At 40.7% G+C, this 15,898-nt stretch overlaps 1 protein-coding gene across 6 annotated transcripts in view; it reads right to left on the bottom strand.

The window, feature by feature from the left end:
• Nucleotides 1–7,190: 7,190 nt before the first annotated feature.
• Nucleotides 7,191–15,898, bottom strand: part of TFCP2 (transcription factor CP2) — a 57,642-nt gene continuing 48,934 nt past the window's right edge. The window contains exons 9-15 of one of the 6 annotated variants that reach the window (XM_059185331.1): nt 15,779–15,845; nt 15,287–15,380; nt 14,029–14,119; nt 12,200–12,321; nt 11,638–11,780; nt 9,086–9,137; nt 7,191–8,693 (exon numbers count right to left, since the gene is read on the bottom strand). In XM_059185331.1, coding sequence (XP_059041314.1) covers nt 8,659–8,693; nt 9,086–9,137; nt 11,638–11,780; nt 12,200–12,321; nt 14,029–14,119; nt 15,287–15,380; nt 15,779–15,845 — 604 coding nt within the window. In that variant the 3' untranslated portion in view covers nt 7,191–8,658. Of the gene's footprint in view, nt 8,697–9,085; nt 9,138–11,637; nt 11,781–12,199; nt 12,322–14,028; nt 14,120–15,286; nt 15,381–15,778; nt 15,846–15,898 lie in introns of all 6 variants that reach the window. The other 5 variants (XM_059185332.1, XM_059185334.1, XM_059185330.1 and 2 more) reach the window with 5 other exon arrangements.

Genomic DNA, 15,898 nt, shown 5'->3' with positions numbered 1-15,898 from the left:
CGAGTTTGGCGCCGCTGCAGCCCTTAAAAGAGGAAGGGGGACAGCCTCAGCCACACATCTTCAATGACTAAACGAATCTGTCTCTAAAACTCACCTTTTCCTTTCGCCAGGACCACATTCCCATACCTAAAGAACACGGTCCCCCTTATGCTCGCCCGTTGGAGCTTAGTCTTTTTTTTTTTTTTTTTAAGATTTTATTTATTTATTTGACAGACCACAAGTAGGCAGAGAGGCAGGCAGAGAGAGAGAGAGGAGGAAGCAAGCTCCCTGCTGAGCAGAGAGCCCGATGCGGGACTCGATCCCAAGACCCCGAGATCATGACCTGAGCCGAAGGCAGCGGCTTAACCGACTGAGCCACTCAGATGCCCCGTGGGAGCTTAGTCTTAAGCAGCATGACATGCTGCAACCTGCCTAAGGTATAGAAAAGACAATACACTGTATGGAGTTACCGCGATACGGATTGACTGGTTGATGTGTTTTCTATCAAAAATAGGTTTACATGATCTCTGATCTTAACAACTTTGCAACTCATTTTTAAGATGGGAAAACCGAAGACTCGGAAGTCAGAAGTTCTATGTCATTTACCAAGGACACCCATCCTTGGCTTCTGGCCTCACTCAGAATAGGAGCATACGGCTCTTCTTTGACTTACAAGGCCCTATCACATATAGGTAGGTACATTCCCTCTCCCTAATAGCCTCATCACCCCCCATCCTGTCATCCATCTTGTTTCCTTCTACTTTTCCCCTCCTGTACTCTGTTTTAACTACAACGGCCCATTGACCTCGCTGCATTTCCTTCAACGATCATGCTCTCACCTCAGGGCCTTTGTCCTAAAACACTTTCCCTAGCAGGCCACATACCTACTCCTTTGCTCAAATGTCCCCATATCAGACTTTCCTTAACCATTTTTCCATAATGGTGCTTCCCCTTAGTCTCTATCCCGCTGGCTTATATTTCTTCTTAGCATTTATCACCTGATTGATGTATATTTTTGTCTTCTCTCACTTGACTAAATTCCATGAGAGCAAGGAATTGCTTTGTTTACTGTATCCTGAGCACCCCCTACAAACCCTGGTATTTGACATTTAGGAATTCACTGGGTATTCACTGGATATTTATTGGATGGATGGCAGGACTTAAACTCAGGTTAGGCTGGTTCCATAGCCTAGTGCATTTTTCACTGCAACCAAGAACTATAGAGCCAGATCTGCTGGCTACCAAGCCATCTCAGTTTTAGAACTGAGAACTTGGCTAGCTTGGACAAAACACCAAAGATTCCAATCCTCTCACCTAGGTGACATCAGAGGCTCCATGAGGCCAGCAAACAGCAGTGCAAGATGAAAAAGCAAATCACAAAAAAGCAGTCCTTAGCATACCATGCACTGACCATCTCCCTATCTGCTAAAATTTATGGATGATATAACATGTGATCCAGAGCCAGACTGCCTGAATACAAACCCAGTCCATCACTCAGCAGTAGTATGACCCTTGGCAAGGCATGTAACTTCCCTGTGCCTTAGCTTCCTCATCTGCAAAGTGGGGAGTGTCGACTATGTATCACATAGGGTTTCATAAAGATTAAATAGTTAATATAGTATAAAATCTTTACAATATAGCTGGTGCCATATAAATGTTCACCATTGTATTTCCTGAACACACAGATAAAAGAGAAAGCCCCAGAGCACTCTGTGAGCAGAGTTACAAAATAATAGCCAAAAGCCCATGTTAGATAGGCTTAAAAAGTGTCTCATATGCCTATGCATCCACAGTTTGAGTCCTGGAAATTCATCAGAGTACCATCAGCTTCGATGCCCACGATTTGAACGTTAATGACACCAAATTAGAAAATAGACTAGCCAAACCAAAGTTGGCATACCCTTTAAAAACACAGCAGAATCCAATTTGGCAATAAGCGTTGTATCAATCAGAAGATCATCTGCACCTGTAACAAACATCACAACTACATATCATAGAGTCACTTATTCACCACATTTCATTGTCTTGGTAGAATCACCAGATATGTTATTACAGTGGTGCCAGTTTGCTCATAATTGCAATTCTGCCTCCTGCCTAAGCAGAGCCTATAGAGGGCAAATGACCAGGAAACTCAAATGCAGAATAGAAACTACAAAAATAAAGTGAAAAGAAACACTAATAGCCTTTGGTTTCTAATTCGAAATGTTACTGCTTTGTTCCAAACCACACTGCAACATACGTATGAACCAGCTCGGAATGCACAAATCACAAATGGGTGGTTTGTTTTAGGGACAAAAATGTCAAAGCAGAACAGGAAGAAAAGAGACAAACAAAAACAGCAGCTACAGATGAAAACCAAAGGTCAGATTTCATGTCCTGGGCAGTTTACAAATCTGTCTTGCAGTTACATCTCTCCACGTAGAGGTGGTTTGTAATCCATAGTATCCGAAATTTATTGAGCAATTGGATAAGCGTACTAAACACAAAACCGTGCTTTATACTCAATATCCTTTTTAATCTCCCAATCATATAAATTAAGTATGATTTCCTTTTTAAGATGAGAAAGTTGAGGTTTAAGAGAATATTTTGTCCAAGGTCACATGGGGGAAGGGCAAGATTTGAGATTTGAACAGAGGCTTATCTGACACCAAAGTATATACTGTATCAACTATTCTTTACGGGGTGGGGGGGTAGTAGGGTACGGTGGTGATAATTAATAGGTCAGAGGATACTATGTGTTAAACTTTTTTTTTTTTTAAGATTTTATTTATTTATTTGACAGAGATCACAAGTAGGCTGAGAGACAGGCAGAGAGGAGGGAAGCAGGCTCCCTGCTCAGCAGAGAGCCCGATGCGGGGCTCAATCCTGGGATCCTGGGATCATGACCTGAGCCAAAGGCAGAGGCTTCAACCCACTGAGCCACCCAGGCGCCCCTGTGTTAAACTTCTTAGAGAAAAAGAGTTAACCAGTAGATTTAGCCCTGAGGTTGACATTACTAATTTACATTTAATTATAATCCAAATCTAGAGAGGCAGGCATCTCTTTGTGACTAGTTACACAACAACAACAAGAGATTAGTATGCACAAATCTGGGGAAAAGTGCCACAGCAATTTAAAAGCACAAACAATGAAGAAACTGTATGCTTCAGGAAGATTTCAAAAAGGATGCACACAATTTGATCTATATATGTGCACAATATCCACCTTTTTAAAAAGGGAAAATAACAATCAGGTTTAAGGGGTAGAGTGCAGGGGTGAATTTACAGAGGAAGTGAGTGTAAGTCTGAAGTTTGAAAGATGTGTAGGGAAAGACAAATTAAAAAATCAGTCAGAGGGTCCCTAGGTGGCTCAGTCGTTAAGCGTCTGCCTTCAGTGGCTCAGGTCATGATCCCAGGGTCCTTGGACTGAGCCCCACATGGGGCTCCCAGCTGGGTGGGAAGACTGCTTCTCCCTCTCCCACTCCCTCTGCTTGTGTTCCCTCTCTTGGTGTCTCTCTCTGTCAAATAAATAAATAAAATCTTTTTTTAAAAAAATCAGATTTCAGGGGGAAAAAAAAAACCCAACAGGAATCTGTAGCAATTAAAAAGAGGAATGTTTACCTCATCTTATACAAATATATGAAAACACAGATTCCATGAGAGAGACTGGTTAGTACTCATACCCCCAGAGAGCCCATACAGTACAAAATAGTACAATAATATAAATACAATCACATTTTTAAAAAAACAAATAGCAAATTAAAAAGCAAATTTCCTTATAATTTACATTAATCCAATTGAAAATTTTAATACATGTAGAACTTTTAAAACTCTGAATTTGAGAATGCAAATACTATACTTAGGTACAATTTGTTGATTAGGCCTCTGTTCTTAAGGAATAACACAGAGGAGACCTGGAAGTAAAAAGGAAAGGTGAAGAAAAAGAGGAGGAAGTGGAAATAGATGGACGTTTAAGGTCAAAGGTAAATACAAGGTCATTAAACAAAGCAAGAAGGAGAAATAAAGAGGTAACAACTCAGAGAGAAAAATAGATGCTGTTATCACATAGGGCACCTTTTTTCCATTCCATTTTGCAGTGGTAGTAAATTCTTCCTCATTTAAACCTTAGAGCTTGGGTAATGAAACAAAAATTTAACCACAAACTAAAAATAAATAGAGTGATGGTATTTGAGAAGGAGGACGGTTCAATTTAGTCTAGTTTTAGGGAAAGCCTTAGCCTACAAATGAGAACATAGATCATTTTTAGGAGAAGCAGAAGAATGATGCAGGATACTCTGTATGAATTAGTACATAAGTGATACAGCTAGGTGGGGCATTTGTGCCATTCCTGTTGAAATTGGTGTTCTCAGAACAGACCACAGTAGAGGCCACAAACAGATCCAATTCCTATAGAGGAACCATCCATAGCCAAAGAAGCAGAACAATTCATTAAAATGATAAAACAGCTCAATTTCAGCTCTCTGATCAAGCTATCTAGCATTGTTAGGCATTGGCTGGAAAGAAAAGCTACAGAGAAGAGGGAAAGATCAGTCTTGACTTCAAATATTTGCACCCCAAATTTACTTTCAAAACCAAAAGCTGACCTTCATTCAATCCTTCCCAGTAGTTTACAAAACAGCCCAAATCTCTGCAGCAATCCTGTCCAAAAGATTTGCTGAGAAGCCTGGGGGGCTCAGTCAGTTGGGCATCTGACTTCCCCACAGGTCATGGTCTTGGGATCCTGGGATTGAGTCCTACATTGGGCTCCTTGCTCAGCGGGGAGCCTGCTTCTCCCTCTGCCTGTGTGCTACTCCCCCTGCTTGTGCTCTGACAAGTAAATAAATAAAATCTTAAAAGAAAAAAAAATTTGCTGAGAATACTTAAGGACAAAGGGTTGTCAGAACACTCCTTATTAGCATAAATTAGAAAGGACTAGTTCCATTTTGCCAAGCCCTCTTCACTCACCAAGCTTCCCCATGTGCTACCCCTCACAGCATTCCTAGTGCCTGACTCTCTAGAGTTCAGGAATCAGAAGATCTGCTCCCTCGTGTGGACCCTTCTCTGGTCTCTCAGGCTCTGCTTGTCTTATACTTGATGTAAGGTCCTCTCTTTCCAGCCACTATGACCATTTTCATTCCCCCACCCATGAAATAGCTTCCTGAATAAATCACTTATGTGGGTAAACATCTTACTAGGCCATAATATTGGACAATCTTATTTTTAAAAGCCGTATTTCTGTAATGACTAGGACTTAATCCTTGGGAGTCCTGCAATGACCTACCTACCCTTTCATTTTCCAGTAACTCCCTTTTAACTCTTAAGTCTTTATATAGCTGATTCTTCTAGATAGAACATACCCCTTGAAGGGAACAGTACACACAATGCTCAAATAGAAGCTTGCTCCACTCCTTAGGAGGGTCTAAATTGAACCGTCCTCCTTCTCAAATACCATCACTCTAACAAAGCCAGTAAACCATCTACTCAGTTTAAATATCAACTGGCACATTGTTAAAAAGATAAAATCCTAGGACTATATCTTAGAGGCACATGCAAAAAACTTAGTTACATTTTTCAAAGCGCACTTAACCTAAACAACATCTATAGGGAATGGCCATCTTTAAAAAAGAATGATGTAGAACTATAAATTCTAATAATAGAAAGATGTTTAAACTATGTTAAATACAAAAAGCAAATAGGCCATTAGTGTAACATGATCCCATCTGAGTGTGTGTGTGTGTGAGTGTGTGTGTGCAAGAGAGAGGGAGAGAGAGAGATGGGGGTTTATTTTGCAATGATTCTCTCTTTAAAGATCTTTTTTTTTTTTTTTTTTACAGAGAGAATGAGATCACAAATAGGCAGAGAGGCAGGCAGAGGGAGAGGGAGAAGCAGGCTCCCGCTGAGCAGAGAGCCTAACGCGGGGCTCAATCCCAGGACCAAGCAGAAGGCAGATGCTCAACCCACTGAGTCACCCAGATGCCCAATGATTATCTCTTTACAGTGGAACTAGGAGGCAAGTACGAAAAGTTATACTCCTTTTTATTGTTTGAATTTATCATTTTGTGTATTATTTTCATAACAAAAGCTATTTTAAGATTTTCACTGAATTGAAATGGATCAATAATAGTAAATGGATGTGATTCTTAAAAGCAAGTTGAATGATCACAATGTTCTACCAATATACCAATTCTTACCAACTGTATAGCATTGGCCCTATAACTACTTTATAGAGCTAAAGAAAGCCTAAATAAATTCCTGGTTAATTTAGGACCCGTGATTGCAAACTTGTATAAATTCATTTCTTTTTTTTAAAAGATTTATTTGAGAGTGAGCATGCACAAGTGGGGATGGGCAGGGGCAGGAGGAGAGAGAGAGAGACTCTCAAGCAGACTCCCTGCCGAGCAAGGAGCTTGATGCCAATACCAGGCTGGATCTCACGACCGAGATCATGACCTGAACCAAAATCAAGAGTTGGACGCTGGACTGACTGAGCCATGCAGGCACCCCTATAATTTCTAAAAAATATACATATGTATGTATTTTTTTTATAGTAAATTTGAAGACTACTCTGAAAAACTCTAATAACCCTAAGTAAATATAATGTAATTTGTGGTAATTATAGTAAAAAGACTTCTGTATGTCATTTGCAGTAAAGAAGAGTCACAGAAGAGTCACAGATTCAGAAAGAACCTTAAAAGGCATCTAGTCCATGGGGCGCCTGGGTGGCTCAGTGGGTTAAGCCACTGCCTTCGGCTCAGGTCATGATCTCAGGGTCCTGGGATCGAGCCCCACATCGGGCTCTCTGCTCAGCAGGGAGCCTGCTTCCCTCTCTCTCTCCCTCTCTGCCTGCCTCTCCATCTACTTGTGATTTCTCTCTGTAAAAAAAAAAAAAAAAAGTCATCTAGTCCAACCCTCCCAGCCTAATATTGACAGAATAATAAAAAAAAAAAACCCAACAAACCAAAACCAAAACCAAAACAACCAAAACCAAAGAACTAACAGCAGTCTGCTGAGGACAGAAGTGACTTCACTGAAATGGAGAAGTCCCAGGAACATAATACAACCAGAAATGTCCCCTTTCTAAAACAGGGACATCTCGTAATCAATACTTTCATTTAAAAAATATTTTTAGCCTAATATGTCAAGTTACCCTGGTCAGTTTTTAAAAGTCATTTGACTTCATTTTCCAGTTTCAAAGTCCTCCCCATATGTTTCAAACCAAAAGAAATCAGACCATATTGTGGGTTGCTTTTAATGAACAAAATTCTCTGTATAAAAACATTTAAACTTTATCAAATGCTTTAAAAACACACACGCACAGATCCAAATCCATTACAGAATCTTGGAACATTATCTTTTTTCACCTCAACATAATGTGTAAAGGGGATTTCTGGATAAAACTACATTTGAATAAAGACAACCTGTAGTCTTACACATGTGTGCACATACACACGCATACACACGCACAGACACACACACGCACTCTGTAGGAACTAAAATAAATGGGAAGAGTGTGACTAGGGTCGGAATGAATTTCTCATGAAGCTTATATAAAAGAACACCACATAAGTAAAAGAATTTCCTATGCCAAGGAGAGATGCAGAGAGGGGAAATGGAAAGCAGGGGCTGGCCAAACGCATGAATAAATATAGTCTGAGCTCAGTCAAGAACAGTGAATTTGGGGAGTCACGGACGACCCTTCATCTTCACCACCTCAGTCTGTGACTCTGACAACTGATGATGCTTCAGAAGCACGTATGTTCTCAGGTTTTGTAGGTCTTGATCTGTTCTCCATTATTTAGGTGTGGTTTGTCCCTGTCAGTGGTTAATTCCTCAGCTGTCACGCGGCGTTGCGTCCTATCTGCCGGCAGAGCCACGGTCAGAGACGGCAGCGAGCACAGGGTGGCATCGTGGCTGGCGTTTCAGACAAACCAGACTGCTCGGGTTTGGATTTCAGCGACTATGCTTGCTGGTTGCCTGTTGCTCGGCAAGCCCTTTAGCCGCTCTATGTCCATGGCCTCACCTTCAATTAGGGATCATTATTACCTACTTCATAGAGGATTATTAAAGAGGAGTTAAACAAGGTAATCCACTTAAAGAATTTATCACACTACGAGGCACAAGTAAATGCTCAGTAAATGTTAGCTAAAATTACTATTAGTCTTGGTATCACAGGGCAACCAAAAGAAAAATTCTATTCTATTTCTGTATTTCTCCTCTTTGATGAGGTTTTCAGGGGCCGACTGTGGCAAAAGCCAATATGTATGATGCAAAAGAGACTGAGGATCTAGTCTTAGGAATATAGATGTTCACTTTTATATTAGAAAAAAAATTACATGGCTCCGTATCACAAAATTTGACATCTTTCCATTAAACATCACACAATTCTCATCATCGTTATGCCCTACGAACACCCTAAATGGTGTGGAGTTTCTAATGATATGCAACAACAACATAGTCCATAAATTTTAACTAAGAAATAGCTGCAGAAATGCATGTTGGGCAATAATCTGTGTGTGCCACAAGAGCCTGGGCCAAGGGATGGCTGGGATTCTGCCTCCACGACCTGGACTCCCCCACACACAGTCAGATGGGTCAGGTTCCTGCAGACCTTCCAATCTCCATTAGGTAGCGACTCCCTTCAGGAGGGAAGCTTCCGAGGGGCGAAGGAAGCAGCAGCCACTGAGGATAGAATGCCCGGCACCTACTTCAGGATGATATGATAGCTATCATTGGTTTCTGCTGTAAAAGAGAGAGAGAGAGCAATCTTTAGTCACCTCTAAAACACAGTGGGAGATAAAAAAAAATATGGTAAGGATCTTTTGAGAAGGGGGAAACAAAAAAACCCACCAGCAGGACAAAGGACAACATACTTACTATCACATAATACTTAAGAATAAATACACACTATAAAAACAACATGTCCACGGAAGGTGGGAGAGGGGCAGAGTCATCAGTCTGTTCTGATAATGGCAAGATGCAATTCATGCAAAGGAACAATCTCCAAAGACATCACTTTCTCTACCTCAGATACAGTGGTTGATACTTTCCCTCCCTCCTCAAAGAAGTCAATCATGAAAAACATCTCTTAAACATCTCAGAGAGAGGCATCTGTCTTACTATTTTATTACCTTTCATTGTGTCCAGAATAAAACAGGCTTCCTCCTGAAAGTTCTGTATCATCTGAGAAAAGCAAGAAAAGGTGCTAATTATTAAAAACTTGGATTTGCTGCAGTTATTGAGACTATATGCCTTTTTATTATATTGGACTTAAGGAAAAAAAATAATCCTTTGTTTTCTGCCATTCAGGTTTTAAGTTATAAAAGCTAAGCAGTCTAGGGGCGCCTGGATGGCTCAGTTGCTACAGCATGTGACTCTTAATCTCAGGGTCGTGAGTTTAAGCCCCTGCTGGGCATTGGAGCTTACTTTAAAAAAAATTTTTTTTTAAAAGATTTTATTTATTTATTTGACAGACAGAGATCACAAGCAGGCAGACAGGCAAGCAGAGAGAGGGAGAGGAGGAAGCAGGCTCCCTGCAGAGCAGAGAGCCCGATGCGGGACTCGATCCCAGGACCCTGAGATCATGACCCGAGCCGAAGGCAGCGGCTCAATCCACTGAGCCACCCAGGCGCCCCTGGAGCTTACTTTAAATAAATAAAATAAAACAAAACAAGATAAAATAAAATAAAAGCTAAGCAGTCTAAAACAAGTGATCTTAAAATTATAGGATCCATTTTTCCTGGAATTTTCTTTTTTCTTTTTTTAAGATTTTAATTTTTTTATTTGACAGAGACACAGGGAGAGGGAACACATGCAGGGGTGGTGGGAGAGGGAGAAGCAGGCTTCCTGCTGAGCATAGAGCCTGAAAGAGGGCTTGATCCTGGGACCCTGGGCTCATGACGTGAGCCAAAGGCAGATGCTTAACAACTGAGCCACCCAGGCGCCCAGCCCATTTTCCTGGGTTAACCCCAAGACATTGCAAGGGTACACAGACACTGGAGGCCCATTCGGGAGAACTGACTTCCAGGGCTTCATCTCCCATATGTACACTTTCCCAAAACTGCCCGAGCACCTCTTTGGTTTTCCCTACCTACTTTGCCTTCTAGACTTCCTTCTCCCATTTTATAAAATAAAGGCAGAAGTTTTACCATCCTGGAATCCTACCAAGATGCCGTTCCAGTGTACAAAAGCCTCCAAGATGCCAAACTGTGACAATGTGAACCTTAATGACTGGGTAACAAAGTCTTTTGTGAGTCATGTGGTTCCTAATTTTTTCCTTGCACCAAAACTGAAGACCAACCTAATCACAAACTGTCAAATGATAGGTGATTCAAAATAATTCTCTGTAACGTCACTATCTAATTTTTTGGCATCTAACTCCAAAGTTTAAAAAAAAAAAAAAATCCAGTGCTGTTTTTTTAAAAAACTCCATCCATTCCCATCTGTCAATTTGTGTGAATCAGATTCCATAGCATTGTATCTAGTGGGAATAAAACAGAACGAAAGTGGTGTTGAACACTATTTCATTCTAGAAACCAGTAGAGAGTACTCATCTATACATGAATTAATGTGGGCAGAGCAGGTATGGAATCAGACAATCCCATCCATCTCTTTAACAGATACACTTCTAACACATTTTTCTTAATCTTTAAAAATTTACCAAAACATTTATGTTTATTGATTATATAATTATGGTGGTCATTCTATTCAGAAGAAATAATTTTTAAATTTTTATTAAAACAAATTCTTTTGTTGAAGCAAATTTGTTTCAAAGAAATATGGTAAGATAATTAACAAAAGATGTTTGCGCATAAAAGTAGGTTATGGTAAGATAAAATTCTATGGGAGAAGAGAATGGAAATAGGAGTTCAAGGAAACAAAGAGATGATATAAAAACTCAAAGGAGGGGCGCCTGGGTGGCTCAGTGGGTTAAAGCCTCTGCCTTTGGCTCAGGTCATGATCCCGGTGTCCTGGGATACAGCCCTGCATCAGGCACTCTGCTCAGCAGGGAGCCTGCTTCCTCCTCTCTCTCTGCCTGCCTCTCTGCCTACTTGTGATCTCTGTCTGTCAAATAAATAAATAAAATCTTAAAAAAAAAAATAACTCAAAGGAAAGTATATTCATGTGTTTTTTTAAGACAGTGATGGTGGTATTACATCACTCTTCTATTTCGGTTACATGGAATATAGTTAGAAAAGTGATGTAACCATTTCATTTTTAAAGGTTATATAATATGCCCAGAAATGACATATTTTGCAACTATTTAAACTTAAAACAAAAAATTTTAAGTCAACCTAAAAATGTGAAAGGGGATACATGGTTTTTAAAAATTATTTTGGAGGGCGCCTGGGTGGCTCAGTGGGTTAAGCCACTGCCTTCAGCTCAGGTCATGATCTCAGGGTCCTGGGGTCGAGTCCCGCATCGGGCTCTCTGCTCGGCAGGGGGCCTGCTTCCCTTCCTCTCTCTCTGCCTGCCTCTCTGCCTGCTTGTGATCTCTCTCTGTCAAATAAATAAATAAAATCTTTAAAAAAAAAAAAAAAATTATTTTGGAAGTAAGTAAGCAAAAACGTTTGAAAAGCCCTGGTCTTGTAAACAGAGCCTGTGCCCCAGGAGAACGGCTCTTGCTTCTGTCACGTGCTCTGACAAACTGTCATGTGGTGATTCAGCTGTACTGAAAATCTACCTCATCACTAATGAGCACATGGATTCCTGTTGGCCCCTGCTTGTAGATCTGGCTGATCTGGCGAGGGGAAATGCTGAAGAGCTGAGCGATTTTTTCTGTCAGTTCAACAGCTGTCAGTTCTTCTAAATAGATGGCGTGGTACACTGCAAAAGGGACAAAGCAAAGGCAGTCAGTGCAGGTTTCTCTGCTCTTAAAGGTAACCCGATCACGAGGAATGCCCACCTTCCTAAAGGACTCACAGACTGCCTGAGTTCAAGCCCTGGCTTGGCCACCTGCTGGCTGTGGGATTGGGGTGAGTTACTTAACATCCCTAAGCCTCATTCTCCATCTGGCGAGAACAGTAAATGTACTGCAGAGAAGAGATACTGGTTGTAAAAATTAAAGCATGTCACTGTGCTGAGAATAGTGCCCGGTACGTATGAGGAACTCAATAAACGTGAGCAAGGACCATTCTTCTAGCAAACGCTGGATCTGCCCTCTGAGGACTTTCCACCGCATGGGCTTACACGTCACCTCCTCCCCCTTCCGGAATGCGCATCCTGGCCTGTCCAGAACGACCTACCGAAGAAAGTACCATTTGAGTCTCCGTCCTCGTGCTTCTGCTGCTGCTGCTGCTGTTGCTGCTGCTCCCTCAACTGCAGGGATTCCTGACAAACATAAATGGTTAGCCTTGGGCGCACCATCCTGAGGAGGAAAACAAGGCTGTTAGTCTTGCAGTTTTCGTGGGAAGCACATTTTAAGGGAGAACTTGTGCGTCTAGGTTAACACTAGAGAGCGGAGTTGAAAACTGGCAGCCCATGGGCCAAGGAAGCTCGTTTGCTGTCTCCTTAGCTCTCCACTGGGGTGTACATGTGTGCACATGTGCGTGCGTGCATTTTAACTGAATTCGTTCCAACATCGTATAAACCTCTGCAATTTTGGCCTTTCTTGAAAAATCAGATTTGGCAATCTGAGACCCTTACTCTTACAAGGAAACGACTGGGTGTTCTCCTTGCATGATGTATGCATTCTTCAGTAGACTCCAGATTTAACTGTCACTCGTTGATGTGTGGCCTCTGTGTCATTTGGGTTTATGACCTTTGATGTAAACATTAGAAATATTTGAAACGTGTGAGCCACTGTTGCATGGGTCTGGTTCAACATACACCTTCTCCTTCGAAGCGCCACTATAAAACAGAGAATCTTATTTCCCTCATTACCGTCTCCTAAGTAGCTTGAGCTTTCTGTCCCTTCTTACTTCTTAGACAATGGTATTCAATTACCTCTTGATCTGATCATCTCATTCCTATTTTAAAATACTCTTTTATTTTTTAAGAGAGAGAACACATGTGTACATGCATAAGCGGGTGGGAGGGTTACTGGGGCAGGAGCAGAGGGACAGAGAGGGGCTCAATCTCACGACAGTGAGATCATGACCTGAGCTGAAATCAAGACTTACACACTTAACTGACCACATCACTCAGGCGCCTCTTAAATGCTCTTTAAATAATATGTTAAAAAAATGAAGATCCATTTTTTTTTTCTTCAGATCATCCACCTCTGAATTTTTCCTCTTTAAAATTTCCAAGATTAGAGCCAACCTGATTCAACAATCCTTGTGATGTACCCAAACAGAACAATTCACAATCTGTTTCATTATTTGGTCACTGATTTGGTATGGTGGCAATAAGCTGTATGTTTTTCCCATTAATGCTATTATCTACCTGAAACTGAAAAATCCTACTTGAGACTGCAAATTACTCAGTTTTACAATTTGTAAGTGGACACTTAAGTAATTCAAGAATGACCGCATCTCTAGTTAAAATGGACTCGGGACCTTTGCACCTGTTGCTCCTCCTGCGTGGAGTGCTTTTCCCTCATATGACCCCATAGCTTCCATCCTTCTCATAATTCATTCAGTTTAAACACCCCCACCCCACAGAGGTCTTCCCTGCCAATATTCTGGGTACTCCACAGGTTATAACTTTGTTTTTGCTTATTTGTTTGGTTTTTCTTCAAAGCACTTATCACTATTGAAAATATTCACTATTCATATTTTTATCTCTCTCCTCATTAGAAAGCAAACTCATAATAATGGGTTCCTTGTTGGGTTTTGCTCACCAATGCATCTCTAGAGCCTACAATAGTACCTGGCTCATAACAGGGATGATAAGTATTTATCAAATGAGAAAACTACCTGGAAATGAAAAAATGGGATATCATGAGGAATTCCTTGGATCAACTGTAGGAAATGATATTTTTCATCTTCGTTTATTTGGCACATAGCTGGCATTCAAAAAAAGAATGTTTTGACAAGATGTAGTGAGCTGTGCAAACAGTACTGTGAAGAGTCCCTTAATCCCAAAGTATCTGAAATTCAACCTCGCTGATATTTTCACACTAATTACATACCGGCCTTTTAACGCATTAAAAAGTCGGATTCCATCAGCAGGGCCACAGATTTGGATCACATCATCTCTAGTTAGTTTCAATAAATCTGCCCCTGGAATAAATATAAGAAAATGGGTGATAAAGACAAAGGCGGTCTTTGTTAATGACCACTGAAGTGGCTGTTATCTTTTTTTTTTTTTTTTTTTTTAAGATTTTATTTATTTACTTGACAGAGAGAACAAGGAGGCAGAGAGGCAGGTAGAGACAGAGGGGGAAGTAGGCTTCCTGCTGAGCAGAGAGCCTGATGCCGGCTCGATTCCAGGACCCTGAGATCATGACCTAAGCTGAAGGCAGAGGCTCAACCCACTGAACCACAGAGGTGCCCCTAAAGTGGCTGTTATCTTATAGTCCAAATCTTTTGCATGGTACATAAGCCTGTCCAAGATCTGGCCTCTGTTTCCTCTCTCACCTCAACTGCCACCCAATTAACTTATCCACTTAGCCCTATGCTTCCATCATACAGATGACGTCAAAGAGCAAGTTGTTCCTCCTCCCTGAAATATCCTTCCACTGTCTGACCGACAGACTCCTCCTCATCCCCCAAGATTTACCTCGCGCATTACACGTGTTCCCTAAACACAGACACTCCCCCAATACCCTGCTTCGTACCACTTATCTACTGCATCACAGCTATTTACTTATCTTTTTCAGGGTTTTAGTTTGATTTTATTTGGGTTTTTGGTTTGGGGTTTTGTTTTTTGGTTTTTTTTTGGTTTTTTGTTTGTTTGTTTGTTTGCTACTAGATGGTGAATGATGAGAAAGGATGCCTTACCCGTTTGTGTATTCCTACTATACCTGGTACCCAGAAGGTGCTAAATAAAAGTGGAACATTTAAATAAAATACAATATAGTGATATCAAGGGAGAAATTTCAGACTACCTACAAACACCCTTGATAAAACACTGTACAGAATATACATTTTAAAAAGTATTGTATAGAATAAATATTTTTAAATTAAAGTGAATTTAAACTAAGAAGTATCTCTTTTTAAGTATTTCACAGCACAGATGCTGCTGGTGAGAAAGTCTGAAGGGTTCTATGAAACTCACTTAATCCTAAAAATGTACAAAGATTTCTCCTTCCCTCCTTCACTCGCTCCCTTCCTCTCTCTCTCTCTCTTACACACACACACACACACCCTCATATGGATACTAGAAGGCTCTAGAATGTAAAGGAATATCCTGTGTTGGGAAAAACAAAAGGACAAAATAAATTTAACCTGAGAAGTTTGTAAAAAGCCTTGTGAACGTAGAAAAACGATTTCGATGCAACCACTGCTGAGCTTCCTGAGGTGTGGTTGTTGGCAAAAGGTTCTGAAAGAGAGAAAGTACACATTTTCATTTTCTTTCTTTTTTAAACTAAAGAAATTTCTCTCTTACATCATTAGGTAACACAGAGCTAAACACACCCACACTCAGGCCTAGTTTGCTTGGAAGTTATTTATACCTCATCAATCTTCTTTCCCTAACCACGCAAGAAGCCCACGGAATTCCATCCTTATCTTCCTTACTAGACCATAAGCGCTTTAAATCCAGGGGTCCTGCAATAGTTTTTTTCACTTCTCTGATCCCCAGCATAGTATCTAGTTCACAGTCAATATTCAATAAATGTCTGTTTCCAATAAGTGAATAACTATTACTCCTTAAAAGTTGGGCATTTCTACTGAACTGCACAGTAATCAAAGTATTAGTAGACATTGCAAATGACTTACATTTAATTTTAGACTTACATCTGTGACTGGAGGGGGTGGCTCTGGCTGGTGGTTTGGTGAACCATTTCTAAGGAAACATTGAAAATGAAAAGGATGAGTCCGTGACACATACAAGGGTTC

The sequence above is a fragment of the Mustela lutreola genome, chromosome 8, assembly GCF_030435805.1.
Source record: "Mustela lutreola isolate mMusLut2 chromosome 8, mMusLut2.pri, whole genome shotgun sequence".
NCBI classification, from domain to species: domain Eukaryota; kingdom Metazoa; phylum Chordata; class Mammalia; order Carnivora; family Mustelidae; genus Mustela; species Mustela lutreola.
This window is presented reverse-complemented; position numbering and strand designations above follow the sequence as displayed.